Here is a 26,666-nt window from a genome sequence, read left to right as displayed (position 1 = left end):
TAGTAAGTAATTAGTAATGCATAACTGAAAAGTTTATTTTGTAAGATGTCTGTCATACATAAATTATTATCATGTACTAGAATCTTATCAAGGACCAATAATGCTCACCAAGCAAAGATGTTACAGGGATTTTGGAGATGCATGAGATTTTAGGTAGTAAAGCACAATGAAGCTTTGAAAATACGGATTATTTTATAGCCAATCTTACTTTAAATAAGCACAGATAATCTGACAAACTAAAACCATTATGTTAAACAACAATAAAAATATTTCATCCTCTAGATGACTCAAGTGCAATTTAAGTTCTGAAACAATTTCAAATAAGTTGTTTTCATTGTACATGCCTCAGAAAGCCTGTACTAGAATATAATACATTAGAAAGCTGGTACTAATATGTAATTATTTGGAAAAAAATTCACAACACTAGTATAGTCAATAATACCGGTTTTCCACTTTGCTGGAATCGGTGAAAGCCCAGAGAAGTGTCTATAATCACTGTCATGACACTTACCATGAAATAACATGCGCTCATTGTGGTGGTTATGATTCTCCTCAGACACTTCCTTCTGTCTGTGACAGAATCGCTCCCGCAACTTCTTGTTCACAACTTTTTGAATCTTTAAGAATGAGGAAGAAGAAATTTAGTGAAATGCACGCTACTTGGCAATTTATGATTTGAAGTGAAAAGGATGTTTTCCTTTAGGAAGGTCTAATTTGTGTTTTGTTTGCTTAAGACATTACTTAAAAATGATAAAGTTGCCAGGTTAGTATAATTTAGTTAATACTCTGGCTCTTAGTGACATAATTTTCAGTTTTGGTTTTTTTTGTTATTCTGCATCAGACCTGGCTATACCTCAGATAAAAGGAGTTGGGAAAAAAAAAGTTATTCCTAGACTCTTCCCCAGACTCACTGAATTTTGGGATAGAGGGGCGTATAAATCTGTATTTTTCAAAAAGTTCACTGAGAATTTCTGACGTCTAACTTTTATAGGTCTATTAACCCAAAGGGTTAAATCAGTTCTCAACATATTTTATTCATCTTCATGATATCCCTTTGAAAAAAGCACATAAGCAGTCATCTAACCTGTATTATAAATTAAGATACTGAGATTAGGAGATATATACATTCTGATATAATCACGGATTCAATTAGATTTTAAAAATCCAGGCCTTTACTGCTACTTTGAAATGGTGATAACAAAAATTACTGTCAGTTATGGTCTGAATTTATGGATGAGCTGGGAGTCAGTCGCATCACCATATTTGTATCACCAATTCCAGCGGATCTGGCCTTCTCTTTGTGGCTTTGGTGGTGTTTCCTGGGTGTCTCTATTTCTAGTGAGTATGGTCTTGAAAGGCTAGACACACTATATTTTAGTGAGGAGGGTGACACCTGACTGCAGCGCAACAGGTGACTGACCATCCTTGAATTTGAAAATATTATTTTTTAAAAAACTTTTTCATTGTCAGTGTCTGATTTTCAGGCAAGCCTTGCAATCCAATTTTCACCCTGAAATTTAAAAAACTTACTCGAATAACATTGTATCTGTTGAAGATGCCGCCAGCGTTACCACCATCTCTGTGTTCTCGAATTGTACTTTGCATCTATAGAAAAATAAAACAACGAACTTTCGGAAAATGTGCCAGTGTATAATTCTAAAGACACTCCTTCCATTGTTTTCAGAATTTCAATTCTATCACATTGTTCCACTGATGAGTCTAAGACTCACTTATAAATAAATAGGAGTTCACTATAAATTGATTATCAAGTTTAGTAGGTATTTCTGGTGAGAATATAGTCATAAACATAAATATTAAACGTCTGCATTTTCTAATAAAAGCTTTGAAAGATTTTTTTGTAAAAACAATGGGGTAATGTAAAATACCACGTTAAGTCATCTACGTTACTATTTTATGTTATTCAGAATGGAAACAACATTGTGATTAAGTCAAACTAACACTCCTCATATTCAATTAATACCCCACTGGACAAATGCTAAAAATAAACACAAATCATTTTCTAAAATAAAATTTTTGTTCCCTAGGTGAAATATTCTATATTATCTCTTTAATTTGGGATCTCAAAGTGTATCTACACAGACCAGGGAAAGTTAAATACAATGTATAACTAAGTGGAATAACTTTCTTCTGAACACCACTCATTCTTCTTCTACTTTCCAAATTAAAAAGAATTATTATGGAAAAGTATAATGTTGTTGGTGTTTTTTTTTTTTTAAAGTATAATGTTTTAAAGACCCAAGTTTCTCAAAGAATTGACTCAAAGACTTAATTCTCTAATTCACCAGTCAATTTATGAAGTTATTCGCCATATTTTGACAATGTTATCAGAATTTACTAATCACTAGGAGATGATTAGGCAATAATACACTAGAAGACATGACGCTTTCCTGAAAAACTGGCTATGAGCTGAAATACTACTTAAGGTAATTGTCTGAGTTCCCAGAATGGGAATGAAATGAGTATTAATTAAAAAGCAGATAACAAACAAAACTGTAGGCATTCTTTTGTACGCAAAATAATACGATTAGGCACTTTATTAGGTGTCAGAAGTGGGGCAGAAGCAATCAGTAGAGAGGGATTCTCCATGGCATCTGTCTACCAAGAGGGTCTTACAAATTGTCTTACTATGGTATGTTAAAATCATTGCGACTGAGAAAATGAAAGATGACTCAAGTTATGAGGCAAGCATACAAGAAAATTAGGCATATTATTTTACAATCATGTCTTACAGTGCTGCACAAAAGTCAAGATGAGAACATATTTGCTAACTATGAACCAAGATTACTCTATCATTCTTAGGTAGCATTTTAACAGTATTAAAAAAAGTTCTAACAGTATTAAAAAAATAATTTCTAAAGGTCCTTACTTGCATGAGTTTCAAGAAAGTCTCCAGAATAAAAAGACAGATCTGAACCATCCATTGGAAACCCTAGGCTTATGATGTGAAAATCATGTGGCATAGTAGTTCTAATCCACAGTCTATTTTAATTTTGGCAATTTCCACCACAATGGCTATGGGAGATAGGATAACAGATAGGCAAATGACGATATGTCTAAATAAGACAAGCTTACCTCTCCCGGAAAAAAAGGTTTAACTGTAGATTCTAGGAAAAGATAAATAAAAATTTTGATGTACATTACCTCTTCTTCTACTGACTGATATTCCTTATCCTCTGGAGCAAGATCTAGCAAAACAGTTCCCTGATTAACACAGTGAAAAGTCAAATAAGGGTTGGTTCCTATGGGAAAGAAAAATTGACATAGTTAACATAAGCCCATACTATTCAGGGTCTATTTTAGGAAAAACTGATTATTTTGGAACAAGTCCAAATTATTTGCAATTGGAACCTAATATATAAAGTTATATTAAACAAGTATATCCAAAGACATGGAAAGTAAGGGAGATGTGTTTGAGGATCAATTTTATCTGTTCTTACAGAGTTCCTTGTACACACGACATGGCTGAACAATTATTTGTTGAACTAAATCCAATCATGAACATACGTGAAGCTAATGTTTGATATAAAAGAGAAACACATTGTAATTACAGTGTAGTCAGAGCTAATATATAAGAATTATCCTTTTCTTAAAACTCTGTGAGATGGCTTCAAATGGTCCCCTGTAGTAAGTTTAAAATACATTATTTTTATTAATTTCATTATTCTTGTTTATACGATACAGATAAATAAGCAAGACTCATTCTCAAAACCTCCTAACCTTTAGCTTCATGACACTCTTGCAATTTTATTAGCTCTGCAGACTAACTGACTTATTCGAGTTGTTTCTTTTCTTTCCTCTTGCTTTCCTATAATAAAAGCACTTCTAACAAATAGAGAAATGATAAACATGGAGGCATACAAAGGAAAAAGATAGGCTTGTAACAGCAAAGTATGATGGAAAAGACTAAGCTGACAGTGGTAAGGAAAGGAGAAAGGTTCGAGGTGAGGTAAGGGAGGAAGGTCAGATTATGAAAAGCCATGTTTCAAATGTCTGATTTTATCTGAAAAGCAACAGGATTCTATTGAAGGATTTTAAGCAACAAAATGGTATGATCATATAGTCATGTTGAAAGGAATCTTCTGGTTATAGTGTAAGAAAGGTACTGGAGGGGAGGCAAAAGTGAACGTCGGAGATAAGCTGAAAGGTGGTTGTGACAGTCTAGGCGAGACATCATGGTGACCTGGATTGGGTGAAAGCAATGGAAGAGGGTAGAAGTATGAATTCTAGAGATATTCAGGATATAAAGCGTGGTGAGAGGCAGAATGACTGAGATTTCCAGCTAGAGCAACTAGAGGGAGAGCGCGGCCACTAACCGAGATGGGGAAGGTAGGCGGTGCTATACTAGGCAAGTGCACGAGCTCTGGGCTCAGACCACCTGCGTGCAGATCCCAGCCCGGACACTTAGCTGGTATCGCTAATTTGTGAAATGTATTTTTTCCTAATAACTTACCTTGTTGTCCACCTAAGAGTCTTTCTACTCCTTTGATTAGTTTATGGCGGTGTCCATATGCATTGATGCCTATTTCTTTTAACTCTTCATGACCCATATCAGCTAACACATCTAGAGTTATCTGAAAAATGAAACAAAATTAATTGGTCAATCTTTAACAGTTCCTCAGACAACAAAAACTCTTCTGTCTTCAATGCTATAAAATCCATTCAAATTAAGAAAATCCGTTTGCTTCCATTATAAGCATGAACTTAAACAATCTTCTTAAAGTTGTCTTGATAACTTTGTCAGCTTTTTGCTCACTTTAAATACTCTTTAATTTGCTTTTAGTCAATGGAGAATTAAAATGGGAGAAACAGTGTTATAGAAACATAAAATGATCTTTGCTCTATTTCCTTTTGATTATTTAATTCTACCCCCTTTTGTTTCCCTCAAAAACAAGTGGGAAAAACCAGTACCCTTAAAATTGGGAAACACCAGATCCCAGCATCCAGCAGTTAGCAAGATGAATGGTAGGGGAAAGGGAGAGGTGATTAGCACAATGAAACAGAATGTAGCAAAAGGAGTAAGCAATTTTAGGTAAGGAGATTTACATAAAAATAAGGAGGAACTTCTCAGAGCTAAGAAAGAGTCAAACGTGAAAATGCTTCCTTAGAAAGTAATGAAATTTATATCACAAGTGTTTGGTTAGATTACAGACCATTTTATATAGAAACTATAATAAAGAATTTCAATATGGAGAAGAGAGTAGATGGATTTAAAATTCTCATATTTAACAATTCCTCAAGCCTAACACACATTGTATTTTTGTACAGAATAGTGGTGTTCAATTTTTGGTTATTTATCGGTGTAGGTGGAGATGATTTCACCACTCCAAATTACCTAATTCTTTCGTAGACCAAAAGTAACTTTGACGCTACCGCCACCCAGTGGCAGTGTCCTGAATGTACACGGTGACATCTTGGGTGTCCTCATTTTTGAAGGCTGAACATGTAATTTTCCAGTTTAGAATCTGGTCCTGTGACAATCCAAATACGACTTCCCAAGATTAGCTTTGATTTTCTCTTTCCTTGGGAAACTGAAAAATTCTTTTAAAGACACCCTTTTCCCAACTCAAAAGAGATTTTTTAAATCTATCCATAGCTTCTCTACCTTTACACTTGCATGTAACATTTAAAAAAACTGACAAATTAGGCCTGGAGCTCTGCTGATTTTTACTGTCAGAATGAAATATTATATAATGAGTCTGACCTTCTCAGCACAGAAGCATTCATCACTCAGTCTTTGGAAATAATTTACTATATTGCTCCTAAATGGCCATTTAAGATATAATCGCTTCATTGCACAAAATGGGCAATTCACTTCCAATCACCCAAAGGAAGTTTTCAGCAGAGCTTTTAAAAAGCAACAGTTCTGAAATACACATCTTTGGGACAGAATAGTTCACAATATAATAGGAGCCTTTACATTTTTAGCTAGATGTGATTTTAATACAATCTGGAAACCAGGTACAGGGTTTACTACATTATGGATATCCCATTATTTTCCCCTCTGAATATTCTAAACTTCAGTTCAAATAAGGGTCAACACAAAAATAGGATCTCTTATCTATGTGGTAGCTTTAATTCAAAGAATCCTTTAGCTTTTCTGAACTGACACATATAGTGCCTATCAGAAGCAGCAGAAACCAGGCAGCAAAACATCATATTGTCTCCAAGGTTCTAGAGAAGAAACGGTGAATGTAATATATTTGTTCATTATATAGCCCCAATCATAAAATGAACAGCTCATTTAATCCTCACAATGACCCATGAAGTACTGTTAATGTCCTTAGGAGGAAACCAAGGCTCAGGGCAGTCATAAAAATCACACATAGAAGAGCTGAGATGTATTGCCATTTCTGTCTTTCCTTAGCTTGTATTTCTCAAAAGACATGATTACTAGAAAGCTAATATAACTGAACATTAAATTTAGTTTCTTTGACTTACATGGTACCCACTTTGTCCCATATTTATCAAGTAGTGACCAATGGAAAAACCTTAAATGGCAAGCTAGAGAATTCAGAATGATGTTTATTTGTTCATTCATACACGTTTAATGAGTATCTTCTATATGCTAGATATTTCCAAAAAAATAACTTTATTAAACATTTCATTTCATTCTGAAAACAACTCACTATAGCTCAGAAGGTTAAATAACTGGTACAAAATGGTAGTACAAGAGTGGGGCCAGGAAACGAACGAAGTACTACCACCAAAGTCCATGCTATTTCCTATACCAAGGTGATAAAAAGAAAACACAAAAACATGGTAAAGGTTGGGAAATGTTTTGGAGGAATCCCTATGGGAACTCTCAGGAAGGTTACCTACTTGGTCAAGGCGGTAAGTAGGGCTGGGAAGGAAGAAAGGAACAGGCAGGGAGTCAGGAAATGTTCTTAGAAGCAGGTAATAATTCAGCTAAAAGGTAGGAGTTAATCAGGCAGAGTTAAGAGGGAACAGTGTTTAAGACAATGCAAGGGAAAAATCAAGTAAGAGAATATAGAATATTTGAGAGACACTAACTCCTGTAGTTGAAAATGGTAGAGTATGATGTTTATAAAGGAATAAAAGCAGGGATGGACAAAGCAGCAGGCCGAGGGCAGATCTCAATGGGCATTACATACCAGGGTAAGATACTATCTAAAGGTCCAAGGAAGCCTTTTCAGCAGAGTAACACAATCAAAGCTGTATCTGAGGAGACACGACATAATGCCAGTTGGAGGCATTATGAAGGGCAGATTTGGAAGGGAACATGACAGTGAATAAGATGATGGGAGTGGAGTGGGAGCAATGAATCGGAGAAAGCAACGTCAAAGGGAGAGAGGACAGGGCCCGGTAAAAGGAAATAGTTAAGAGGGGAAAAAGGAACAGGAGCAAAGATTATTCTAAAACTCTAAAGCTGGGTGAATATGAGATTATTGTGTCAATAGAAGAAATGAAATATCTAGAAGTAGAGCAGTTAGATTTTAGACATGTTGCTCCAAGACTAAGGGTTTTTATACTGCTAGAAATATTTTTTTGAAAGTTATCATTAAATTAACTCATTAAAAAAAGTCTTAACTTAGTTATAGCCAGGAAATCACAAATTTGTTGGGCTAGTTATTTATATCTAGCACACATGAAAATCAAATTATAATCTTTAAAGTACAGATTATCCATGTATCAGCCGCATCTTGCAGATAAAGCAAATGTTACTTCAAGAAAGGCGGCCGCTTGTTTCTCAGATTTGCTCATTTTACCTAGGGTGGAGGGACAAATGAGAGGTTTAATGAAAAAGGCCTTTCTTTTTACTTGGGCTTAAAAGGTTGCAGGCTAAAGTAACAGTTATTAGAACTAACTGTACAGCCATGTTCACAATGAATTTACTTGAGCCCATGGCTTTGTCTTTAAGAATTTGAAATAAAAATTTATGTGGTCACTTTTCATGAAAATATATAGGTTGACCATAAGTATGTCCACAAGGAATATTTCACAGTATTTATGTTCCAGGAATTCCAATATAAATCAAGTCAGACATTCCCATAGAAAAAGTATTCTAGTCAGGAAGCTACATTATAAAGGAAGGGCCAAAGTGACACTAGTACTATATTTAATTAACTGTAAAGGACACAGGTATTTATTATTTAATATAGAATTTGGCAAAGTATATATGTCAAACAAGTCACGTTAGTTAAGAGACTGCTGAGAGAATAACTGTGAAGAGGTGAGGTTATAACACTCTGAAGAAAGTTTTCCTGGGACCAGAAATAAAATAACTGCATTCCTTACTCCATTGGGAGAGAAGTATCCATGAGTTGGAACAGAAGCAATAAGATATTATATGTCAAAGCATCTAAGGAAGCAGAAGGACTCTCTGGCTGAAGCTAAACGGACGGGAATTAAGTGGGTAGAATACATGCATCCTCACTCCTTCCCTCGCTACACAAATATCTTGAACATCATCACGTGTTATTAGCCTGATACAGAATATTAATGGGATAAAATTCCCATTATGAATTTATGAAAAGTAAGTTATGAAAAGGGTTACAAAATTTCTATAACTGAAAGCTAATCAAGTAACACCTGCAGTTAAAATAAAAATGAACTTCATTTCTTGATGACTGGTCTAGAAGACAAATGCAGTTCAATAGAAAGGTAATGAATGTCCTTTGTTTGGAGGAAAGGATCTGTACCAGATAATATACATTACGTAGAATAGTCAACATATTGATAAGAAAAAATATAGAAATTATTCTGGCAAAAAGAAAATCAACAGAACCATTTATTCAGAATAAAACTGCAGTGACAAAGATAAAAATGAAACCGATGAAACCAGGATAAGACTAAACACTTAAACTATTAAAAATCAGTAAAATGAGATTAACCATGCAACAGGAAATCAGTTACGGAAATGCTAAGTATGTAAGGTAAAAAAGGAAAAAAAATTATGATGTAAACTGAAAGAGTAGAAACTGAAGTCCTTTGAAAAACTTTCAGCAGTCACTTGGAGTTGAATTAAGGTTGAATTAGGGTCTTTGTTTTATCAGGCAAAGATGTATGAATCATGGGTGGACATAATTTGGGAAGAAGTGATAGGGTGGGAGTATGGCTACAGCAGAGGATAATGCTTTTAAACAGCTTTAATACCTTCAGTGATAAAATAAAGGGGAAAAAGATTTCTCATAAAAATTTTCCAAACCATTGCTGCTTTCAGTTTTATATCCCACATATCAGTGAAATCATGACAAAGAGACAAAAACTGATAGACATAGACAATAATTGTTTAGTGGTTACCAGAGGGTAAGAGGGACGAGGGTAGTAGATGAGGGTAAACAGGTTCAAATATATGGTGATGGAAGGAGAACTGAATCTGGGTGGTGCACATAATGTGATATATAGATGATGTAATACAGAATTGTACACCTGAAATCGATGTAACTTTACGAACGATTGTCACCCCAATAAATTTTAATTAAAAAAGAAAAAAAAAATTCCAAACCAGAGGGTGAATCAATGGTAGGTGAAGCTTAAAGGAAAAGGAAATTATTATAGCAGTCTATAAAGTCCTCACCACCAGTCAGAAAACCCGTCTAATGTTTCATCAAAGCATATTTTAAAAATTGGCACAGAAGTACAGTATTACTGGGAATTTTAACTATCTGGACATTTGAAAATATTATTATGTTTTACAGGTAAGGACAGCGATAGGGTAAATGCTTTACCCAATGTTACACAGCTTGTAAAAGGGAGAAAATAATCTGAATTATGGTCTTTTCGTTCACTGGTATTTTTACTCAACTGTTTTGCTCATTAAGAGTATTAAAGATGAACTACAATAAACTATATAGACACTTAGCTAAAAAAACAACAAAAATGGTAAGATATTAGAAAATCTTAACAGTATATGAGAAAGACCTGAGGTTTTAAGGAACTCCAAATTGACTGTAAGCCTACAAAGAAACCAGAGTGCGACAAAGAGGCTAGTGAAGAATTTTGAAACTCTGTCCATATAAAGAAGAATTGAAAAAGATATTTTTATCCTAAATAGAAGAAACTTTGTAGTGGTGGGCGGTTGGAAGGGTTAGTCCATGATAAGTTGACTAGGTCTTAGAAATATAGCTAATGAAGAGCTACATTATGTTGTAGTGAGCTGAATGGTGGACCTCAAAAATGTATGTCCACGTTCTAACCCCCAAACCTATAAAGGATCTTATTTGCAAAACTTTTGTTACATCTTTGCAGATGTAATCAAGTTAAGGATCTTAAGATGAGGAGATCATTTAGGACTATATGGGTAGGCCTTAAATTCCATGCCAAGTGTCCTTACAAGAGACACACAGATGCAGAGAAGGCGCCCTGAAGATGGAGGCAGAGATTGGAGTCATGAAGCCACAGCCAAAGGGGCCCTCAACCAGTAAAAACTAGAAGAAGCATGGGACAGATTCTCCCCTAGACCCTTTGTAGGGAGTATAGCCCTGCTGACACCTTGATTTTGAACTTCAGGCCTCCAGAACTGTGAGGGAATAAATGTCTGTTGTTGAAGACACCAAATTGGTGGTAATCTAGTAGGCAGCCCTATGAAACTAATACATATGTAGACAAGTGATAGATTTCTGTGCAAAACAGGGTAAATATAAACATAAGATCAATGGATAATACATGGGGGAAGATGATGGCACATGTCAAATTAGAAACATTTTATTATACCCGCCCAAATTGTAACACATTATTTTCCCATGCGGATGTTAAAATGGTAATTCCTATATCTAGAAGAAGGGCTTGATAATCTCTAAGGACCTTTCCCATTCTACGATTCTATGCATATAAATAGTTAAAGTCAGGAACCTATTATTCATCTTTAATCTTTTTTTTATTGAGACATAATTGATATATAACATTAATTTCAGGTGTACAACATGATTCAGTATTTGTATATGCTGTGAAATTATTATTCAATATTTAACATTGACCATGGTAATAAGATCAAATAGTAATAAGTTAAAAACTTATTATCCTGTATAAAAACAGAATAACAAAGAGAAGGATCTTAATTCACCAACACCCTAATCATGACTACATACTAAGACCTTCACAGACACTTAATGTGTATCCAAAGGTAGGTCTTTTTAAGTATATTGCCAAGTTTTGGTTCAACATTTTAGACTCTAACCAAACAACAAAAACTTCAAAAGGGGCAATTTTAAAAAAGTATACTGTCCACATACTACTTTGCTTTCCAATTTAATGGACAACTGCTTCATAAAGCTATTGCTAAATATTTAACACAAAAATTTCTCATTGATTTCAAGTGGAGTCTAGTCACATCGATAATGAAGTTTCGATTATTCTCACTTTGTAGTATAAATTTAAGTCGGGGAGTGTGATACCACCAGCCTTGTTCTTTTTTCTTAGGATTGCTTTGGCTATTCAGGGTCTTTTGTGATTCCATACAAATCTGATGATTTCTGGTCTATTTCCTTAAAAAATGCCATTGAGATTTTGATGGGGATTGCAATTGAATTTGTATATTGCTTTGGGTAATATGGTCATTTTAACTACCGTATTTCCTGAAAATAATACCTACCCGGACAATCAGCTCTAATGCGTCTTTTGGAGCAAAAATTAATACAAGCAAGACCCAGTCTTATTTTACTATAAGGCTGGGTATAATATAATATAATATAATATATTATACCACTGGGTATAATATAAATATAATACCCAGTATAATTTAATATAATAATAATATAATACTGGGTCTTAATGTTAATTTTTGCTCCAAAAGACGTGTTAGAGCTGATTGTCCGGGTAGGTCTTATTTTTGGGGAAACACGGTATATTGATTCTTCCGATCCATGAACATGGAATATTTATTTCTTTGTGTTTCTTTCAATTTATTTTAATGTCTTATAGTTTTCAGTGTATAGGTTCTTCACATCCTTTGTTAAGTGTATTCCTACGTATTTTATTATTTTTGTTGCAATTGCAAAAAGAACTGTTTTTTTTTTTTCATTTCTTTTCATGAAATTTCATTGTTAGTATATAGGAATGCAATGGATTTTTGTATATTGATTTTGTATCTTGCAACTTTACTGTATTTGTTTATTGTTTCTAATAGGTTTTTTAGGATTTTCTATATAAAGAATCATGTTATCTGTAAAAAGTGACAAAAAATAATAATGAAATGAATAATAGTTCCAACACTTTTTGGAAAAAAAATAATGAAGATTTTGAAAACATTCTTTTGAGATGGTTCATGGCTTAAGTTTTGACATGTAATAAAACATATAGACCCAGACTGCATATAATGATATGACAAAATAATAAAGACTCCCATCACCTGTTAGGCACTTTTGGGGAGAGGTATAAAATACTGGATTCCCTTGGCTTCTTTAGGAAATTGTTGTGGGTTGAAGCAAAAAAGAAATGAGTGAAAAATAACAGTATTTAATTAAAAACACTCAACTATATAAAGAGAGCTTACCTGTTCTGTTTCAAAAATGTCCCGAAGGTGTTCAAGACCAAGGCTTTTTAGGAACTGGCTGATATTCATGTCAAGACCCGCAACTAAAACAGAAATATATTAAAGTTTCTCAGAAAAAAGTTTATCAATCTAAAGGAAGTTCCAGTATTTTTTAAAGCCATGGCTCTATGACACACTTGGCTGTGCAGATGATTTTCCACAGTGTAAAATAATAAATTTCATTCAGACACCTCAAGTTATTTCTGAATTTGGTTGAGAAGTAAAAGGAGAGTTTATTTTTATCAAATTAGTAGTATTTTTATATTAATTTTAATATTACAGAGCATAATCTAATGCTTTTAGTGAAATATTTAACAGTGGATATAAAATTCCGTATTTACCTGCTATCATTTCAGTTTTCATTCCTTACATAATCTCTCAGCTTTTTTCCTGATTTCAAGAATGAGACTCACTCAGTAGTTCACTGTTGGAAATGGATGTACTGGGATATACATCAGAACAACGTTGAAACCAAGAGACTTATTCTATTAAGCTGTATTTCTTATAAGTTGTTGTATAGATGAAAACTTACAGACAAGGTGTCTGTGAGGTGTTCACAAATTACCAACAGAAAAAAGTGACTCTGTGATTATAAAAACAAAAGCCAGAACCACATACACTTTTCGTGGGATATCCTCACCTTCTCCTTCCTTCCTTTCTGTGCCGGCAGCACCATCCCCTGCGTTGGACGCTCCTCCTACTGACAATTCCGCTAAAGGGCCGGTGAGGTTATCTATGCTGCTGGCAGCAGACAGGCAGGATGGGGTGGACGCTGGTGAGATTAGAGAGGCACTTACTACGGTAGCCTGAGGTTTAAAACAGGTCGGTAAGGCCTCTGGAGGCATAGCATCTATCAGCAAAGCTCTGATATCGTCAGCCTAAAAACAATAATAAAAAAACACAGAAAAATACTACATTTTAAAGTGACAAGTTTTTTACTAAGGACCAAGTGCTTTGTGAATTTTTTCTTTAATAAATGCCTCATTATCTCCTCTTTGTTTTTAATAATCTCTTCTTTCCTTCTCTGATCCACAGCTCCACAGAGTTTCAGAAGTTCCAGCAGTGAGAACTGAGAAACAATGTAATTAAACAAAAAATTCATTTTTTGAACATTCAATGTACAGCTTGGTGACTATAGTTAAGAATACTGTATTACGTACTAACATGTTGAAAATAGATCATATTCTCACCAAACACAAACACACACAAAGAATTATGAAAAAATATCTAACAATGTGGACTCAGTGCTTTTTTAACAGTAAGTGAAAAGTGTGCACACAATTGTTCATACTGTTTTCATGTGCATTTAAAGGAGATGTTAAGTTAATAAAAATTTGAATTGAGTTAAAAAATGAAATATTTCATCTTTCATTAAAAAAAGGACATTTTAGAGTGTTAATTTTCAATCTCTTCTTTAGGAGTTTCCATATTTGTTTACTGTGTTTTGTTTATGCTTAAACAACGACAATAACTTTTGTTCAGTTATTTAATGCACACTTAATTTAATGTACAATTAAAATCTGTACAATGAAAAATTTAAAGGCATAGAACTTAAATTTGGCTAGCTTATTCATGAACTTTATAGTTTGTTAGGCATAACTGCGATTAGCGGATGTGGGAGATAGCCTCCAAAGACAGCCAGCCATTAATGCCTTCCTCTGTGTACACGCATGCCACTCCTCCCATCAGGAGGTAGTTGTCTATTTCCCTTCCCAGGAATCTGGATTGCCTGTGAGTTGCTGTGACCAACAGAATGCAGAGGAAGTGAGGTTTTGAGGCTTCTGGGCCAGGCTGTCAAAGATTGGCAGCTTCTACTTTTTCTCTCTCAGCAGCCATCCTCTCCTCTGTGCTGTAAAGAAGTTTGCGGTACTGAGTGATGGTATACTATGTAGAGAGTCCCCATAAGATGAAAGGCCATTTAGACATGGCAGCTTCAGCTGAGGTCCCAGCTGAGGTACCAGGTAAGTATACAAATAGCAGACCTACCTGAACCCAGTCAACGCACAGAACTGTGAGAAATAAGAAATCACTATAGTAAGCCACTCACTAAGTATTTGGCAATTGTTTATTACTTAGCAACAAACATATGAAAAAACGTATTTCTGGCTTAAAAAATTATAAATTAGTGTGTGTGTGTGTGTGTGTGTGTGTGTGTGTGTGTGTATACACAGTAACTCTGATTTTCAGAAGGTTCAGGGAAGATGATGCTGTGTTTAATTTTGTAGTTAAATAATATTTAACCACAACAACTTAATTCTTGGTTTTGAAAATATTTCTACAGTATATCAATTTATTTTTCCATATTCAGAAGAGTAATACATGGTCCAGTTCATTTTTCTTTGACTATCTCAAAGCCTCAGGTAAATTATCATGAACATCAGTTCTCTACAATATGCCAAATATAGAAGCTGTAAGATATTGTACTAAATGTAATTCTCTTAGGATATACTACATATGTGTTTTTCTATAATTCATCTTTCTCCTCCAAGTTAAGTATGGCAAAATGAATTAAGCTAACTTACTACTTAGTTTGCCTTAACAGAGTTTTAAATTATATAAAAAAAGCAAATTGAAGAAATTTCAGAAGGAAGGAAATTTGTTTTATTCTAAGTGAAATTTGCACTACTAAAGCTAACGCTGCTAAGCCCTGGAATTTAAAGTCATCTCTGAAAGCATAATAAGCAATTCTGAATATTTTGAAATCAGGACTTACTGTTGCCAGATCTAAAGGTGTCTGACCTTCTTGGTTCTTCATAGTTGGATCTGCACCATGTGCTAGGAGGAGGGCACATAACTGGGTCCTTCCCTTTTGGGCTGCTTCGTGAAGAGGAGTAAATGCCCATTTATCTGTTGCATTTACGCACGTGTTGTATTTTATCAATAATGCTGCTATGTCCACATGCTGAAGAAAAATAAAAGAATGAAAAGAGTTAAGAATGAGATGGTTTGGTAAAGCTCCATCACATACACTTGCTTTTATCTAACATTTCATTCCTTTTACATCACTATTCTCATCCTTACTAGAATGTTTATTCTGTAAAAAATATTTATCACACCCCCTCCCTGTATTTTGGACTCCATCTTTCCTTGCCTCTTCCAAAATATCAGTTCCAGAATTATTTTTTTACCCTGTAATTCTAATTATTCATGGGAGCATTTAAAATTTTCTATTCAGCCTTCTAACATGTTCGGGTCTATTTTAAAAACAAACACACAAAATGTAACTATGACCTGACTCTACGCCTCCCATTAATGGTTTAATCTGTCTGCCGAACTTTTCAAACAAGCATTCTATACCTACTGCTTCTCTTATCTTTCCATTTCTCTTCTAACCCATTGAAATCTATCTATTTATTGAAATACTCATGTCAAAGCTTCTCAATGTTCTTTCTTCAGCCTTTGGGAAAACAACATCACACACCAAACAGTTTATAAAAATTAATTTGTCACGTCCAAAATGACTTAGGGAGTGAAGAAATGTCAGCAGCAGATGCATTAACTAATAACCTGGGTGTGAGATGATGAGATTCTGAACTGGGATGGTTAGAGATGAATGAAAAAGAAGAGTTAATAGAGAAATTTTGAAAGAAAACAATATTGGGTTTTAGAAAGACTAAATTAATTACAGAGGAGGAAAGAGAAGTCAAGACGACTACCTTTAAAAAAAAATTTAGTCTAGAAGATTAAAAAACAAATGTAGTAACAATCAACAGAAATTGAGTAGCGTAAGTTTAAGTAGGAATGAAACCATAAGAAAGATAAGGTTCACTTGGGGTACATAGCGTTTGAGGTAAAGTACCAAAGTAATGATAATTGTAAATGGTGTGACACAAAAGGCACAGACAGGAGGGTGTCACTTATTTGTTCACTTCTCTTACCTACTCACCCGCCAACCAAACATTTGTTTAATAACCACCTAAGTTAAGTGCCTGGCACTGAGAGGATGACAAAATGGAATATTAAGTTGATAGTTGTAGCTACTTGATAAATTAGCTCACTAAAAGAAGGCATACAGAAAGATAATCACCAGGGGTTTGATAAAACCTTGAGAACGGCATTTTGGAAAGGAGAGTGGAAGACAAAATGGGCAATAAGAACTGTAGAAGAACTAAAGAGAGGCAGGACTATGAAAAACAATGTAGGAGAAAGTTTCAGGGAGAGTAGGTTCTTTCAAATAACAAGTTCTGTATAGCAAAAGGTTTCAGCTACTTCCCAAAAGTCCTTATAAAATACGCTTAAGACTATGCAAAGGTAATGCTGACACGATTAGGCTTTTGAGAATAATAAAAATAACTTTATTCTTATAAACACATTTACGGATACTAGTTTGGTTACCACTAAAGTATTTCTGAAATCCATTTCAACTCCAGTATTCTATAATTTTGTGCAATTGGCACATTTGTGTTCTTTATGAGTACATTTCCTAGCATAACTTGATTACTTTTGATAATTAACTCTGAAGGACATTATCTGCTAAGAATATTTTTAACTTATGCAACTACTTATGCAACTACAATATATTGAGTCATTTGAAGCTGACTTTCATGAGAATGGGAAGAGATGAGGAAGGGAAAGACAGAAACATCCCAACATAGGACTTAGGGCATTACTTCTTCCTATTGTCCTTAAGACAGTCTTTGCTCTCTTGGACACTTCAGAAAGAAAAGGCACTTTTTTCTAAGGTAGTATTAAAACTTTTAAAAAATATAATACAAATTCTTATTAATTTTAGGAAAGGTAACTTCAGAAAACAAAGAGAAGGAAACTTATTAGAAAAATAAAAATCAGACAACTAAAGCTTCCATATTGACTTTGACAACATAAAAACAAAAAAAGGAGCATAATTATATTAGGGCTTCTGAGAACAGGCTGTGTTTTGTGATCTTTTTGGGAATATGACTGATACATCATCATTATAAAATTGATATTCAAACAAAAGATAAAAATAGGTACCACCTGTGATACTATCAAAATCACTTAAAACAAAACCTAGTAATTTATCTCCCTTATTCAAAGGATATATGTTGAAAAGAACAGCTATTTTTGTTCAATTAATCTAAAAGCATGGAATAATTTGAAGCTTCCCCATAGTAAGGTTATAGGATATTTAAATTGTGTTTCTGATTATTAATTTTATTCTCTTCCTATGTATATTGGCAGAATAACAATTTGGTAGACTAATTTGTATAGGCTTCCAAAATTAGACCAAAGAAAATTATGTGTGTGTAAAATAAATTATATATATGATATATATTATTAAACTTTTTTTATATTGAATTCATAGTGTATGCTTGGAGAAACCAGTTACATGCTTTTTAAACCTCTAAAAGAGGTTTAAAAAAAAACTCTTTGCTGAGAAACCTCTAAAAGAGCAATAAAGAGAAAGAAGTATATTACTACCCAAGTATGCTAACATCACAATTCTTAGTCGTTTGAATAGCTGCACCACTTGGGCAAAAATAGGAACTGAAATTTAAGGCTGACAAATGCAATAAACAAGCTACAGCCCAGCTCCATACAATATATGAGCAAAGTATTGAACTAGAAGGTCTAGAAAAAGAACTGAGCTCTTGGAATGTTCCCTGGAGGCAGAGTCCACTTAACATGGTTTCAGTATCCAGCTGCAACACAAAATGCTTTAAATGACAAATACAATGTAAAAAGACTACGAGGGACTGAATTTAATGAAGGGCAAGGAAGAAGAGAGTAAGAGAATACGGAAATCATGGTGACTAGTTTTTACTTGTAGTTTGTCAGGCTTTGGCAAATGCAGAAACTGTCCTCATCAGTAGTGATTCCCACTGTGAGAAGCTCTCTGGTATGTACAATCTGGCATCTGCAGATTGTTACAGTCAAATAGGGACTAAGTGAATGAACAGACAAGCCCATGAGCTTTCGTTTTATTCTTGTGTGATTCATTAGTCCTGAAGTGGGCCTTGGTGACTCCCAGGCAGTCAGTTTCAGCACATGGCACCACAGCTGTGTAATCCATTCCCTTTCCTCTCCAGCTGCTGTGTACAGTTACAGTGCTTTGAGAGAATGACTCTGGCCTTTTACTGCAGGGCTTTAGCTGGTCATTCAAACTCTAGCAAATCATATGTACTAACAGCTCAACCATGTACTTGAATATTTTTAAAAGTTGACAATCAACATAAGCAACCACAATTCCCATGCCTAAAAAGAAGCCTCTTGGCTGTTACAGTTTCTAAAATCTACTTGAGGTAGAGTTAAAATTTATTATCTGGATCAATCAATATTAACCGAGCAGCCATTACACACCTATATTGTGGTAGATAATGTTGAAGAGACCAAAAAGCTACAAAAAGCATGGTACTTGGCCAAGATAGTTAAGCTTAACTGGGAAGGCTAGAAACATTCTGAATAGAAGACTACAATTGTAATCAATTATGCTATTGGTTAGATACCTACTTACTCCATGCATAGTATATATTTAATAAAGCAGTAAATGCCAGTGAAGTTTTCTAGACTTGAACTTTAGCATGCTTACCCCATAGGATGCTGCATTATGAAGAGGAATTAAACCACCTTTGTCTTGGGCATTAACATCTGCTCCATGCTCTAGAAGATATTCAGCTACTTCCAGGTTATTGTAGCCTGCTATTAAGAGTGAAAAAAGGCAAACATGTCAGCTTAAAAGAAAAAAAGTGTGTGTGTGTGTATAAATAATAAGGACCAGAAAATGTTAAAGTTTAATACTTCTTGCTTCATAAGCTAATACTATTATCACATAATTAAAAGTCTTTACAATAAGAAATTATATAAAACAATTATGTCAAGCAAAAGCATTTTACTAAATAGTACTCGTTATGCTCAGCATTTCTTTATCTCCTGGTGATTTGTATTAGGTATCGAAGAAAGGACTATGAGAATTGAAGTGCTGGTGACGCTTACCTGCCAGGTGCAGAGGGGTTGAGTTTCTGCCCTGGGTGTCTCTGCAGTTGATATTCTCCGGAGTACAGAGCTTCTGAACTCTTGCCAGGCAGCCCTTTTTGGCAGCGTCCAACAAGGCCGCATCTCCTCGCAGTAAGTCCTGAATATCTGTGTCTCCTTCTTTTACCAAATCTAAAGGGGTATTTCCATCTCTGTTCTTTTTAGTTGGATCTGCTCCATGCTGCAAAGAAGAACCAGATGGAGTATGTATTTTCCATAGTATCTTTCTTAAGGTTGTTTGTTTATTTTTAACTTCACCTTCACTCATCCAAGGAAAGATGTCTATTCTACATGTATTTTGAACAACAGAGGCAATACCTTGTTCAATTTTGCAAATTCCCTACGTAGCAATGAACTGGATCAGCTTTCTATCTACTTCTCAACAAAAGCCCCAACCCTCAGGATCAATGGTGATGGTGAAGTGGGGAAAGGTGTTGAGTACGTTTTATGTGTCATCTGATATACTTTCTCAGACTCCAGCTGTCATTGGAAATATCTTTTCCTTTAAAGAATGGCCTTTCCATTAAAAATGTTAATTTTGACCAGATTTCAATTACATAAAGATTACATATTCAATTACATATTCAATGCATATTGTGAAAAAGAAGTGAGAAGAGAAAGACACACAGGCAGAAAAAGTACATAATTATAAAGGTAATCAATAAGATGGGTAATTTTAAAATATTTTCATTGTAAGTCTTAACATTTATCATGAAATTAGGTATAAATGTATCAGCAATTTGATTTTATAAGTTTAATTACATAGACCTATGAAATAAAGTAAATAAAAGTCAAGAATCTTTATTATGGGCCCGAAAGTCTGCTATTAGCCCACTGGCGAAATTCGGAATAAACCAAGCTACACAATGAATTCAGTGACCTGGAAGTTATTTCTTACTAACTAGTTAAAATAAAAATGAGTATCAAATACAGTTATGGTATCAAATACAGTCAAGGCTCAGAAGAACATATTTGATACCATAAAAATGGCGGAAGAAGAATTTTATTTATATTTAACAAGTTTTTCTCTAGTTAAAAAAATATAGAGAGAAAACTATATATATACATTGTCTGGTCATTTTTCACGTTCTTTAAAAAGAACATAAAATTATTGAATTAGTTCCATATAACTACTGGTTTCTAATATTTCATGTATACTTCCAAAATTTATATGAATAACTTTTGTTTAGAGATTATCTTATACTTTAATAAAAACCTGATATTAAAATAAAGTTTTTATAAGATATGTTCAAATTATGTTTAATAATGATGAATGAGTTTAACAATAATAGCCAGAAAGAAAAAAATCAAACTTGATTGAAAAACTTGTTTCTCTTTGTACAAATGTTTTCTGATATTAATATTGTTAGTATTAGATAAGTAATGCAAACTGATTCAACTCTTTACAAAACCTACGTTGACGAATGGTGACAAATTGAACTTAAATCAGTTCAGAAAGGCATTTTACACACGACTCAAAGCTATTTCAGTATCATGGTATCACACTTAAACATCCCCCTAAAATGGAAAATGGAAGCTGTCTCCACAGTTCTTATTGTACTTAATACAATAATTTACTTTGATGTAATTTTATGTACTAACCACAAAAATTAATAATTACTTTGTATTTATAATTTTTAAAATTACCTACTTTTAAAAGGAGCTTGCAGATTTCATATTTTCCTTTAGCTGCTGCTTCATGTAGAGGGGTGAATTTCCACAAGTCCGCCACGTTGACAGAAGCCCCATGTCTCACTAAAAGCTCAGCTACCTCATAGTGTCCATATGAACAAGCATTATGAAGGGGCACCAAACCACTAGACAAAAGAAAATTCTTTTAAAGACATTGAACAAATTGTTGAGTTAAAATGCTACTTATAATAAAAATAATATATTTCTTCTACAGCATTGACTGTACTGAACACTCACTCACTTAAAAAGAAAAAAATACTCTGGCCTTGAAGAGTCATCCTATAGTCATCCATTTCTAAATAAAGATTAATAATTTCAAAAATGTCCCTTTCAACATAAGGACTTCCTTAGTTTCTTGGTGATGGATATAAATTACATAGCAATATACATATATACAAGGGGTGCCAAAAAAATGGATACACATGCCTTGTGTTCATATTTTGTTATTGGTATATATTGAATATTACAATTTTAATGCAGTTTTTACCTTTCTTAAAATGTGTATACATTGTTTTGGCATTTTATATACATACACACACACACACACACATATATATATATGCATACACACATACACACATATGCACACCATTACAATACTTTTAATTCAGGTTTCATCTTGGCAATATAAAGCACCATTACAAAGTGTTTTCAGGAATAACTAATCAATAATCTGGTTTATCATTGCTCATATTTTCTTCCATTTGGGATTTCCAAATGAAAACTGTATGCTTATTTACAAAATATACAATGCAAAGTGGCTTATTTATTTAGGCAAGTTCTACCTTTTGATTTTGGTTGTTATTATTTTTGGTTTCTGTGCATAGGTTTAAATATTTAGATGCCAAGCAATGAAACGCAAAATCTACGTGATACAGAAACTTCAGTATTCAGTAAGGAAAATAATGGCTCCAACCATAAACTCTAGTTAGATGAGAAAATCTGGCTGCCTCATTATGAGCAAACTATTCTGATGATTCTAAGTTCTGATTGGAAGGTAGCTGACATTCTATTATAAAAGGACAAAAAATGTTCCCATAAAAAAGGGTCCATTAAAAGGGTAAGTTTAAGTTGCACTTAAGAAATGGCAAAAATTAGGTGCAAGTACCTTTTTATTTAGAGGTTAATGCTTCTTAAATATTTTTAATGTTTTGAGATCAAAATACTAAGTGCTAAATTGGGAAATAGAAACAAATGGTTGCTTTCCAATGGTATTAAGGTACTTTGATAATATTATTGAATATTCATGTTTGATGTGTCCCTTTTAAAAGATAAATAAATCCATTATGGTTAACTGAAGTCTAAGTTGTTCAATTCAATTCTATAGTACGTGGTATGTAATTGTACAGAAAGGTGCTTCCTTGTTTGTATTTGGAGGTGACATGAAATTAACTCAGAATAGGGAAGCTCATTTCAGTTGAAACTTAATTCTTGTATTTCTAAGTAGCTTCCATGACTGCTTTAAAAACTCTGTCTAGCTAAACAGAAATAATTTAGCAAGCTAATATAAAAATATAGAATATCTGACTTAAAAAAATTAAATTATGTTTCTATTAATACTGATGACTTTGGGATGGATGGCTTCTTTTTGGAAGAGATTATATATTTTTCAATAGCAAACCAAGGGATAAACAAATGATAAGCTATATAAACACATTCATACAATGCGATAAAATAATATATACAGACATTAAAAGGATGACATAAACTGTTAAGTACTGATCTGGAAAGATGAATTCAAGATATACTACTTGGTGAAAAAAGAAAATTGCTAAGCAGTCCATCATGACTTGCCAAGGATCCTGTATGTTAAAACCACCATCACCACTACCACAGCATACACACTGGGATATGTATTTAAAAAATCAGGAGGATTAATACCACAATATGTTAATGTTGTAATCTAGGAGGTGGGGCGATATGGAATTTTCACTTTCTATACTACACATTTCTATAATGTTTTAATTTATGTGTGAAACTTTAAAAAACATGCGTTACTTTTTCAATAGGGAAAAAAAAATCAAAGACTTCAAAAATATCAAAATAATTTTTGAGTCTCAAGAGAATGAGTCCCACACAGCTGAATTCTAACACATACCCTTTGTCTTTGGCATGGACGTCGGCACCGTGGTGTAAGAGGTACTCCACAACAGACACACGATTATAGCCCGCGGCAAAGTGTAAGGGTGTAGAATGCCGGCCCTCTAAATCTCTGCAATTCACATTTTGAGGGCTGCAAAGTTGCTTTTATGGCACATAGACACAGATGAACACAAAAAGAACATTAAAATTTATTCACAGATTTTGCTTCAAAATACTGCAGGTATCTTGGTTAAACTGTAATTTTCTAATGACTATTTATTTCCAAAGATTAGATAATACAAGTGATGTTTAAAAAAACAGCACTATACTGGGTTTTACAGTGTGTACAAATATTCTTACTGTTTACAGAGCAATTTAATCTTTTTCTACATTTCCTGGCCAAAATTGTAATAAAAAAGAAAAACCCATAATAAAGCAAGCATTTGCAAGGCAACTGATGCCTTCCTTTTTTTCTCTTTATATGGCTTTCCTCCCTGAGACTGCTTGTCACAGCATGGCTGCTTGTACTAGCGTGCTCTTAGCCATTCTTTACTCAAATAACACCAACCCTGATTGACTGCAGAACTATCCAGTTGGCAGGCAAAAGATTCTGGAAAAATTATATTAAGAATGCCTGGGCCACCCACTTGGCCCTTTGATCCATTATAACAAAGCCATTCAGTCCACAGTGCTTTACTTGATCTTTGGGGAAATATTTGTCTAACTCCACAAGTCAAAAGATTCTAACCATATTCTAGTATTTGGCCTTTACTTCCTTCTCCATCAGCTGTGCCCACCAAATCTCTCCTGTCTTCTTTTCGTTACCATTTCAGCACAAACTCCATTATGTTTGATAACAAAGCAGTAGGAAGCAACGTAAGGACTGACAGGCTGCAACATCAGTGGTGACAGATAAATTGTAATAATATTTGAACAATAATTAACAATTTATAAGACATTTCATATTCTTTCAGTGAGAGAATTACTATCTGGGAAGTTGACGATTATCTCCATTTTACAGATTAATAAACCAAGGCTTAGTGAGGTTAAGTGACACCCTTTTTCATAGAGTTGGGAAGGGGTAGAATAAAGACTCAAATCCTGTTTTCCTGATTATTAATCTCCTGATCTTTTTGCTACATGGTTGGTTACTTGCATAATTACCAAAATTTAGGGAAGTGACGAGAAGGCAATGAAAAGTCAAAAAGCAGAGAAAACAGTGGCATTTTCCAAGTTATGATGGCAAGGGCTTTCCAAGTATTTGACAATCTTGCTGCCACTCCTGCCACTGTAATGAGCTATTATTTAAAAAATTAAGATCCTGGAGATATCTGTATCTACTGATATACTAATCAGTAGGGGCTTTCACAGTGGCAGGGTAAAAACAGGTAGCATAATTTTTACATGACAGAAGGAAGTTTGGGCAGTATAAGGGAGAGCCTACCATTTCATTAACTTTATGTGGAAAAGCACAAGACTGTACGCTCTGAAAAGCCATTGTTATCTGGCAAGATCAAACACATATCTTTTCATGACAAATCAGTCTGTGGCTATATTAATACATAAATTAGAGAATAAAAAAATAAAATTAAATAGACGTGAGCAAATTAATACATAAACTAAAGACTGCAAAAACTGGTAATAAACACCAGTGGTGTCTTACATGATTGTAGCTGCTTCCTGCTTCTGCTAATTTTTCTTCTGGTCTTACTTTCTAAATTAATTTTTTTTTTTTTCCACAGAATACTGGCAAAATAGGGATGAGGCAGGGAATGAAGAAACAATTGATTTTGCCAGGTTATAAAAATAAAAGCTCATTCTGCTTATTAAACATTTGCTTTTTAATATTTGGAAGTTCTTTATTTATTCTCTATTCAGTTTCACTTTCTTTTTGAATGCCAAAGCATTTTTCACCCTTCCTACCTGCTTTCCATAATTTCAAATATGTTACTCAGCAAACAGCCTTTTCTTCTGATATATAATTTCTAATACTTTCTAAAGCCTCTAGGGAAAGAAATTTATCAGGCTTGATTCTCACTTTGTGCTTTGCTTTCTTCTGCCACTTCGATTCCATTCATAAAAATATAGTTGGCCTTTATTGTGAATAGACTGTTTAGAAAACCTGAAAGCTGCTGTGTATTTGCCTATTACATACAAAACTAATGGAGTAACAAATGTTACTTTACATTAAAAAAAAAACCTATTAATTTAATTATAATGGGTACATGTAAGAATTTTAGTGCTGAGATTATCATGCTGTGCTGTGATACAGAAAAGGCACTCTAGTCACTTTTATATTCAAAGATTTTCTTTTATTAGGATACATTTCAAATGATAAAATATTTTTTAAGAAAAAATATATAATTTTAGATCTAACAGAACTTTAAAATTTCTCCTCAGTGGCTATTACAACTGAAATTTACTATTTTTCTTTAAATAACTTAGATGTTATTTTAAAATAAGAAGTTGGAAGTGGCCACATATTGAAACAAAAATTTCTAAGCAATAGAGCTTAGAAAGTGTTTACTGTCATTTTCAACCAGTATGTATCAAGAGTGCTAAAATTAGTTTACTAAAACTCACAAAAATAGAGTTTGCTTAATAAGTAACATAGTTTTGTTTGTAAAAAATAACCTGGTATGACTGGCAATACCAATACTGCCATTAGCCTTTCTTTAAAAAAACAAAACAAAACAAAACCACAAGACTAACCCCCAAACAAAACCGTAAAAACCATATCCCTTTCTGCTATCTTCACCCCTACATTAGTGACTATAGATGGGGAGTCTGTGTGTTTTTAAAAAGTACATTCAATATTAGAATATAATTTTTATTTGAAAAACATTAAATCTATAACCATTATTTCTATGCCAGAAATAAAACTGATAAAATTTTCTTGGCAAGTGGAGCTACACAGAAAAGAAAATCTATCTTCTGCATATCAATTATTCCAAATGGTTGCAGGATCATAATAAGTTCCTAGAGGAAATGTGAGAAACTCTTGAAAAAGTTCAAGAAACACTGTTTGAAACATTATTGTACTATTATCTTGGCTTGAACTAGCTTAGAAATTTATGAATGCAGACAAAAATAACACTTTAATTAATACAAGTAAAAATAAAAGCGCTTTCACATAACCAAAAGAAAAGCAACTAAAACATGGTTTACTGGATATAAGGCAGGGACTAGGAAGTCTGTTATGGTTGAAGGTCTCTCCTGTTTAGGGATCTACTCTGCTCATCCTGTTAGTTGTTTGGATTTGAGTAGTTTCACAAGCTTCACAAGCTTAAAATGAATTGGTTAGCAAATGTTCCAGAGTGTTGCTCAAGTCATTAAAAGCACTGACTTACCTTCACAGTTTCCAAGTCTCCAGCTTTAGATGCCTCTAAAAGTCGATAGTCAACATCCGAAGTACGGATAGGTGTACTTT

The 26,666-nt window shown here is 33.8% G+C and overlaps 1 protein-coding gene across 1 annotated transcript in view; it reads right to left on the bottom strand.

Moving 5' to 3' along the window:
- TNKS (tankyrase) overlaps positions 1-26,666 on the bottom strand; it is a 185,916-nt gene that overhangs the window by 9,302 nt on the left and 149,948 nt on the right. The window contains exons 13-24 of the mRNA XM_081045483.1: positions 26,587-26,666; positions 23,253-23,398; positions 21,114-21,279; positions 19,424-19,643; positions 19,020-19,129; positions 15,225-15,413; positions 13,152-13,389; positions 12,473-12,555; positions 4,472-4,592; positions 3,163-3,260; positions 1,531-1,605; positions 512-617 (exon numbers count right to left, since the gene is read on the bottom strand). Coding sequence (XP_080901609.1) covers positions 512-617; positions 1,531-1,605; positions 3,163-3,260; positions 4,472-4,592; positions 12,473-12,555; positions 13,152-13,389; positions 15,225-15,413; positions 19,020-19,129; positions 19,424-19,643; positions 21,114-21,279; positions 23,253-23,398; positions 26,587-26,666 — 1,632 coding nt within the window. The remainder of the gene's footprint in view (positions 1-511; positions 618-1,530; positions 1,606-3,162; positions 3,261-4,471; positions 4,593-12,472; positions 12,556-13,151; positions 13,390-15,224; positions 15,414-19,019; positions 19,130-19,423; positions 19,644-21,113; positions 21,280-23,252; positions 23,399-26,586) is intronic.

Source organism: Rhinolophus hipposideros (genome assembly GCF_964194185.1).
Source record: "Rhinolophus hipposideros genome assembly, chromosome: 4".
Classification (NCBI taxonomy): domain Eukaryota; kingdom Metazoa; phylum Chordata; class Mammalia; order Chiroptera; family Rhinolophidae; genus Rhinolophus; species Rhinolophus hipposideros.
This window is presented reverse-complemented; position numbering and strand designations above follow the sequence as displayed.